General features: G+C 48.7%; 1 protein-coding gene across 2 annotated transcripts in view; it reads left to right on the top strand.

The window, feature by feature from the left end:
• Positions 1-806: 806 nt before the first annotated feature.
• The window catches only part of TMC7 (transmembrane channel like 7), a 54,799-nt gene continuing 47,612 nt past the window's right edge, over positions 807-7,993 (top strand). Inside the window, exon 1 of one of the 2 annotated variants that reach the window (XM_067011743.1) lies at positions 807-1,127. In XM_067011743.1, coding sequence (XP_066867844.1) covers positions 1,061-1,127 — 67 coding nt within the window. In that variant the 5' untranslated portion in view covers positions 807-1,060. Of the gene's footprint in view, positions 1,339-7,993 lie in introns of both variants that reach the window. The other variant, XM_059038025.2, reaches the window with a different exon arrangement.

Genomic DNA, 7,993 nt, shown 5'->3' with positions numbered 1-7,993 from the left:
ATTGGGGTTTATCTGATGTTTTTCTTATGATTTGGCTGAAGTTATGGGTTTGGGGGAGAAAGACCCACGCAGGTAGAATGTCATTCCCATCACATCATATCAAGGGTGCATACCATCAACATGACATCACTGTTGATGTTGAGTTTGATCACTGGTCTGAGAAAGTGTTTGTCAGGTATTATTCAGGTAGTTACTTGCCGTGCCCCGCCCTCCCTTTCCATACTGTCCTCTTCGGAGGGAAGTCACTGTGTGCAGCCCACACTTAAAGACTGGAGAGTCACTCTCCACCTCCTTGAAGTAGCTGTATAAATTATTTAGAATTTTTCTGCATAGGCGATTTATCTACACTTCCCATTTATTTAATTTGGAAGTTACTTGTATACAAATGTATATACAATTACATTTCTTTAATTATTTGGCACTTATTTATATTTGCTAATTCCTTTTCATTCTATCTTTTAAGCTGTACCTGGATAGAGGCAGAGATGAAACGTGGATACGGTGCAAATTTTAAAAGACAAACACGGCACGTAGTGAAAAACCCTCCCTCGTACCTTTCTCATCCAGGCCTCCCAGCTCCCCCACTCGAGAGATATCTTATGCATTTACAAACATGTACAAATATATCCCCCCTCACGCTTTTCTTTCCCTTTTTGTACCCAAATGGTAACTTACTAGATACACTTGTTCCGCGTCTTGGTTATTTTTAATACACTTTAAAAAATCTGGGCGGTCTCCCCTCCTCGCGGCCGCTGGACGGAGCTGTCCCGGGTCTCTCCGGCTCTCCAACCGCGTCTCCCATCCCAGGTCCCCGACGCGGCTGAGCCTCACCCTCCCACGGCCCCCTGGCTGCACCTCGCCTCCCAGAGCAGGGCGGCTCGGGTGGTCCAGCGTGGGAAGGGCCGCCGGGAGCCCCGCCCCCGCTCCCGCTCCCGCCCCCGCCTCTGTGACGTCGTCCCCGGAATCTGGAATCCCGGCTCCGCGAGGGAAGGCCGGGAGGCGGCGGCGGCGGCGGTCGGAGAGGGTCTCTGGCGGCATTTCGGGGGCGCGGGGCGCAGCCATGAGCGAGTCCAGTGCCAGTGCGCTCCCGCCCGGCAGGCCCAACAGGCAGGCCTTCATCCACCAAGGTAGGGCGGCGCGGACCCAGCTCCAGGCGGCCGGCGGGTGCAGGCGGCCGCGAGGTGCTGGGAGCTCGGCGCGGGCCCGGCCCCCTCCTCACCTCCCGGCTTGGGGGAAAGCGGATCTTTCTTATTGCTGGTCTCCCTCCTCCAACCCATCCTCACCCAATTCAGAGAACGCATTACCAAAAGGAGCACTAGAATGGGAGTCTCGACAGTGGTGAGTTTGCCTTCCCAAAGCTGGTCGAGGGACCCGGGCTGGTCTCAAAATAATCTTAGATGTTAAATGAAAAGATTGTGAGATCCCTGTCAGCCCTAACATTCTGATACCAGGTGCCTGCCTCCCAAACATATGAGGATTTACAGTTAGATGGACTTAGAACTGAATTCTGCCTCGGCTGTTTATTGCTGTGTGATCTTTGTGAGTGACTTGCCCTCTCTGAACCTTAGGTTCTTCAGCAGTAAAATGGGAATACGATGTTGGTGGGATTAGATGACAGAAAAATGTGTGAAGTGCCTAGCACAGTGCTTGATACAGGAAAGGCACTATCAGTGGTAGCCAGCCAAGTATATGCTTTTCCCTTTTTTTATTGGGTAAAACTTAAGAGTGAAGTGTATAGCTCTGTGAATTTTAACATAAATGTGGACACCCGCTACTCAGTCAACACAGAAAAGTTGCCAGTACCCAGGCAGGCTTCCTTGCAGCATTCATATCTTATAGTTGCCCTTAACAAAACACAAGACCCCACTGTGAGGTTGTGTGTGTGTGTGTGTGTGTGTGTGTGTGTGTGTGTGTGTGTGTGTACAATGCTTCCAATACTTAGTACCTTGGCTTCAGCTTCCCCACTGTGAGTTTTATGTGCAGCGTTTTCTCTATTTCAGTTTGAGAATAGAGATTTTGTTACAAGGATCTACAGTAAAGCATGAGTGTAGATTTGGGCATTGGGCCCTTCTGATTGGACTGATCTCAACATCTAGAAGAAGAAAAAGAGAAAAACATCTAGAGAGACTCAAACTCTGGGAACTTGCTTGGGAATCAGAAAAAAGACTGGGTTTGATGCTAATTATTTTCTAATGCATTATTACTAGTGCTGGTATCAGCTCAATTTCAGCCTTTCAGTAATAGCTATTCAAGTATTTTCCACATGATTTTTTATTTATCTTTCTCTTATTTTATCACAGTTCATCACATTTAAGATGCCAACCCTGGTTTCCCATACAGAAGGCAAGGAGATTCCTCTTCCTTGGATCTTTGCTGGGTGTTCAAGGGGATCTCTAAGCATCTTTTTATGAGTATTGTGTAACTAGCACCTCTAATCAAAAGGTTCTCCCTGTCCCTTGGACAGATGATATTTTATGACCTTGTACCCAGCAGCATGAGTGGGAGGCTCAGAAGGACTGTGTTTATAACTTTGCAGCAGTTTTTAAACCATGACACACTGTATGAGCATCTTGGGAAGACAGTTGGAGGGGGTCAGGAGACACAGGGCTTCTAGTTTATAGAAATGGGAAATGTGTATCCTTAATGATAAAACAGATCACATTTGCCTACTTTTCTGTTTTTCTTTTCCATGATGGTTTATTACAAGATACTGAATATAGTTCCCTGTGCTATACAGTAGGACCTTGTTGTTTATCCATTCTATATATAATGGTTTGCATCTGCTAGTCCCAAACTCCCAATCCATCCCTCCCCCAACCTCCCTTCCTCTTGGAAACCACAAGTCTGTTCTCTGTATCTGTGACTCTGTTTCTGTTTCGCAGATAAGTTCACTTGTGTCATATTTTAGATTCCACAGGTAAGTGACATTGTATGGTATTTGTCTTTCTCTTTCTGACACTTCACTTAGTATGATAATCTCAAGGTTCATACATGTTGCTGCAAATGGCACTATTTCATTCGTTTTTATGGCTGAGTAGACAATACTTGCCTTCTTAATTAAAACACTTCAGTGGCTTCCCACTGCTCTGAGAACAAGCTCCAGGCCTCTCACAAGGCCAACAAGGACCCCAGCCCACCTCTGCAGGCTCTCATCACCTACAGCCTTACCTTAGCCCATGCTGCTCCAGCTACACTGACTGCCTTCTCATTCCTCCAACATATCAAGGTCATTTCTGCCTCAGGGCCTTTGCATATGCTGTTCTCGTTGCCTGTCAGATCTCTGCTCAAATGTCACTTCAGAGAGGCAGACCTCTGGAGTCATCTTGTCTGGAGAAGTGCCCCCATATCTCTTACCCTAACCTTGCTTATTCCTTCAAAGCACTTAGCACCATCTGAAGTCATGTGGTTTGATCATTTCCTGGTTTATTAGCTATCTCTCCTTCTAGAATGTGGGTGCAATGAAAATCAGGGGCTTTTTCTTGTTCCCCTAGGACCTAGAACAGTGTCCAGCATGTGGTAGGTACTAAACCTGTGATGAATGAATGAATGATGGAGTATACCCACAGCCATGCTGGCAGCTGTAGTGTAGTGGTTTCAAGTCTAGACTCTGGATTCTCAGATGCAAATCCTCTTTTTCCCATTCACTGGTTTTGTCTTTGGGAAAGGCAGTTAAGTGCCTGGTGCCTCAGTTTCCTTATGTATTAAATAACGAAAGTACCTACTTCAGGAGGTCATTATGTGGATTCAGATAATTTATATAAATAACTTAGTAAGTGCTTAAATTAATTATCTATGCCTTGGAACAAATTATCCAAAAATTTAGAGGCTTAGAACCCACTTACCTCACGGTTTCTGTGGGTCCGGAATTGGAGAGTGACCGATCTAGGCTTTTCTGGCTCAGTCTGTCTTACAAAATTTCAATCATGGTGTCATCCAGCCATGCAGTCATCCAAAGGCTTGCCTGGAGCTGGAGGATCCCTTCCAAGATGACTCGCTCACATGGATGGCGAGTTGACACTGGCTGTTGACAGGAAGCCTCAGTTCCTCTCCATGTGGACCTCCCAGAGGGCTGCTTAAGTGTCCTCGAGACATGGTGGCTGGCTCCTCTCAGAGCAGATGATCCAAGAGAGAGCAAGGCAGAAGCTGTAGTGTCTTTTATGAGCTGGTCTTAGAAATCACACTGTGTTGTTTTTATTGTTCACATGGGTCAGCCCTGTTCAGTGTGGATGGGGCCTGTATAGAGGTGTGAATATTAGGAGGGGAGGATCACAGGGGGCCATCCTGGCGACTGGCTGCCATGGCCCATGTAAGTGTTAACTGTTGTTATGATGTCTCTGCTCTCCTACTAGATGGTAAGCTCCAGCAGGGCAGGGCCTGGGCCTGTTTGGCTCACCATGGCATCCCCCTGCTTAGCCCAGTGCTTGGTGTGTAGGAGGCCTTCAATGAACACGATTTGAAAGGATGCCCTTAGTGATTTGGTCCCCGTCTTAGCTCCCATCTCCACACACGCCCCCACCCCTGCCTGACGGTTCCCATGTTACTTTTTGAGCCTGAGAAGCTCCTGCTGTTCCCTCTACCATAATGCTATTTACTTCCTTTTAAGGCATACTATTTTTATCATCTTTCAGTCTGGTGTCACTTCCTCCTGGAAGCCTTCCCTGACTACCTCCTCTCCCACAGGCTAGACCGTGTCCCGTCTCTGTACCCACAGAGCCCACTAGCCTCTCCCTGTCAAAGTATCCCTTGAACTGTATTCTCACTTCTCTTGAGTTGTATCATTTTTAAGAGCAGGGATTTTGGAATTAAGCAGACCCAGGTTCAGACACCGACTTGGCCTCTTATAAGCTGTGTAGTCTTGAGCAAGTTACTGCCTTTTCTGAGCTTCCATTTCCCCATCTATAAAGTAGAGATTCTGATAGGAGTGAAAGCCGGAGGACCGCCTTGTTCCAGGGCCTCGAGAGAGGCCTACCTGTCCACCTGCTCCCCACCCCTCCCAGGCCCCAGTGCTTCCCTCCAGGTCTTTGCAGCTTCTGTTCCCTCTAGCCGGCACACCCTTCCCCCTGTTCTTCCCACGGCCAGCTCGTCACACTTCTGCTCTCAGCTGGAATGTCCCCTCCTCCCAAGAGGCAATGCCTCCCCACCCCCTGACCTTGAGACATTTTGCCCTCTCCCGGGGCTTTTTGCCCCTCAGCCCCATCGTACCTGGCATGTTCTGTGTTTATTGAATGGAGTGACTCTGCATGGTTTTTCTCCCTTTGTCAAATATTTACCATATTCCAGTCTGTCAGTACTTCATACCGGTCAGTAAATGTACGTGTACAGTATGTGTAGTATAACTACATGTAGTATAACTCCAGTCAGGAGTCCTTCGGCTAGCATGCATGCAGTGACTTTTTTGGGGCGGGGATCGAGGCATAATTCACATAACAAAATCAAGCATTTAAAAGTGTACAAGGCTTCCCTGGTGGCGCAGTGGTTGAGAGTCCGCCTGCCGATGCAGGGGACACGGGTTCGTGCCCCGGTTCGGGAAGATCCCACATGCCGCGGAGCGGCTGGGCCCGTGAGCCATGGCCGCTGAGCCTGTGCGTCTGGAGCCTGTGATCCGCAACGGGAGAGGCCATGACAGTGAGAGGCCCGCGTACCGCAAAAAATAAATAAATAAATAAATAAAAATAAAAGTGTACAGCATTTAGTATATTCACAATATGGTACAACCATCACCTCTATCTAGTTCCAAAATATTTTCATATACCCCCATCTGCTAGGGTCACTGAAAGGATTTAATGAGATAAGCATGTCAAGAATCTAGCACCTTGTGGTGTGCACTTGAATGGTAGCTCTTGGTATTATTATGATTATGATTATTAGGGCCTTTTCTAGCCCCAGTATTATCAGGTTTGATGACTGCATGTGCTCTGTGCCTATAGCTCTGGAGGTATCTGTTAGATACTTACGTAGTTAAACAACTATTCCATGGGCTATTTTAGTCTGACCGATTTTAGGAAATTTGAAGACAAGTAACCGTTTGACCTGCAGTGGTTTTTGTTTTTTACTTTATCTGCTAAGTCTGTTCATCCAGGTTACTCATCACAGGTGTCCTGTGAGGGAGGGCTGTTGTGCAGGCCTGGACACAGGCCACAGTGAGCCTGCCTTCTCTTATTATTATTATTATTTATTTATTTTTTTTGGTATGTGGGCCTCTCACTGTTGTGGTCTCTCCCATTGCGGAGCACAGGCTCCGGACACGCAGGCTCAGCGACCATGGCTCACCGACCCAGCCGCTCCGCGACATGTGGGATCTTCCCGGACCGGGGCACGAACCCGTGTCCCCTGCATCGGCAGGCGGATTCTCAACCACTGCGCCACCAGGGAAGCCGAGCCTGCCTTCTGACCTGAGTTTTTTTTTCCCCCTCTGTCTGGAAGAGGCCGAGCTCTGTCTGCCCAGCAATTCAGGCCCGGATTAAGCCCAAAGGCCAGAGGCCCTCCGTGGCTTTTTTTGTTTGTTTTTTTCTTCAGGAAGTGAAGAATTTAAGGGATAAAGGGGGGAAATGACTTTTCAGTGATGCTAACTTTGTTGCAATCTGGCTGCTTTTTTTTTTTTTTTTTTTGCGGTATGCGGGCCTCTCACTGCTGTGGCCTCTCCCGTCGCAGACCACAGGCTCCGGACGCGCAGGCTCAGCGGCCATGGCTCACGGGCCCAGCCGTGGGATCCTCCGGGACCGGGGCACGAACCCGCATCCCCTGCATCGGCAGGCGGACTCTCAACCACTGCGCCACCAGGGAAGCCCTGGCTGCTTTTTAAAGGAGCATTGTTTGGCTGTGGGACCACCCAGCCCTTCTGTGTTTTCCCGCTCCCACCAGCAGAAGGTGGGGAACTGATCCTGAGCCAAAAGCATGCACCCGGCCAGGGGCCTAGGGTTGAAAGAGGCAGGCAAGGGACGTGCTTTCACGAAGCTTCTAATCCAGCAGGGGAGACCCTAAACAGGTGGAGGGAAATGGGTCAGAGACAGCTAAGCATAGGTGCTGAGAAGGAAATAAGCAGGTGATGAGATAGAGAGGGGGAGCAGCCCGCCTGGACAGCTCTGCCAGGAGGGGACCGCTGAGCCGAGGCCCAGGGATGTAGAGGAGCCAGCGCAGGTGAATGGGAAGCCCCGGTGGGAAGAGTGTTCGGAGGGGCTACAGGAAGAGCAAAGGGCAGAGGTGCGAATGGCCTCCATGTATCTGAGGAGGCCTTGGGCTGGAGCTTGGAGAGGAGATGGGACAAGGTCAGCTAGCAGGAGCCGGTCCCTGAGGGTCAGTAGGCTCCGTCAGCAATTTGATTTGGGACTCAAGTGGGTAACTTTCTTTAATTCCTCAGAGCAACTCAGTGTAGTAGGTGTTGTTTGCCCATTTTATCCCCCTGGAAACTGAGGCCCTGAGATGTTACTAGACAAGCTGCTGAAAGAGAAGGATGTTAATGTTGTGACTAGAGCTACCGTGTCCGTGTATTAATTTGACATGTTTTTTGAGTCCCTGTTATGTGCCAGCCCCATGCTAATCACTAGGGGTGTAAGTGAGTAAGACATGCTGAGGTCATTGCCCTCATGGTTCAGACCTTAACTTGACCTTGGAAAAAGGTCCTGTCTTCTCTGAACTTTGCATATTGGAAAATAAGGGTAATACATAAGAAGGGCCCATCCTGAGGATCACGGGAGATAGCTAGGTACAGGATTTGACATCATCATGGCACGTGGTAAACGCTCAGTAAAGGCGAATTTTTTGTTATTGTCACTTCCAGGAAAGTTGGAAATATTTTTTGGAGAGGTCCAAGCCAAGGAAGATAAACACTCCACATAGGGAGTAGCTTGGTCCTTAGCAAGAGGACACCCCCTCCTCCCCCTCGCCACTGCAGATTTAAATCTTCATGTACATTAAGTTCATCAATAAATAACCAGAGTCCTGGCTTCAGGTAGGTAGCACGATGTGCCAGGCACTGCTCTAAGCCAGGGATCTG

The sequence above is a fragment of the Kogia breviceps genome, chromosome 14 (assembly GCF_026419965.1).
Source record: "Kogia breviceps isolate mKogBre1 chromosome 14, mKogBre1 haplotype 1, whole genome shotgun sequence".
In the NCBI taxonomy this organism is placed as follows: Eukaryota; Metazoa; Chordata; class Mammalia; order Artiodactyla; family Physeteridae; genus Kogia; species Kogia breviceps.
The sequence above is the reverse complement of the archived record's forward strand: the minus strand, read 5'-3'. Positions and strand labels throughout refer to the sequence as shown.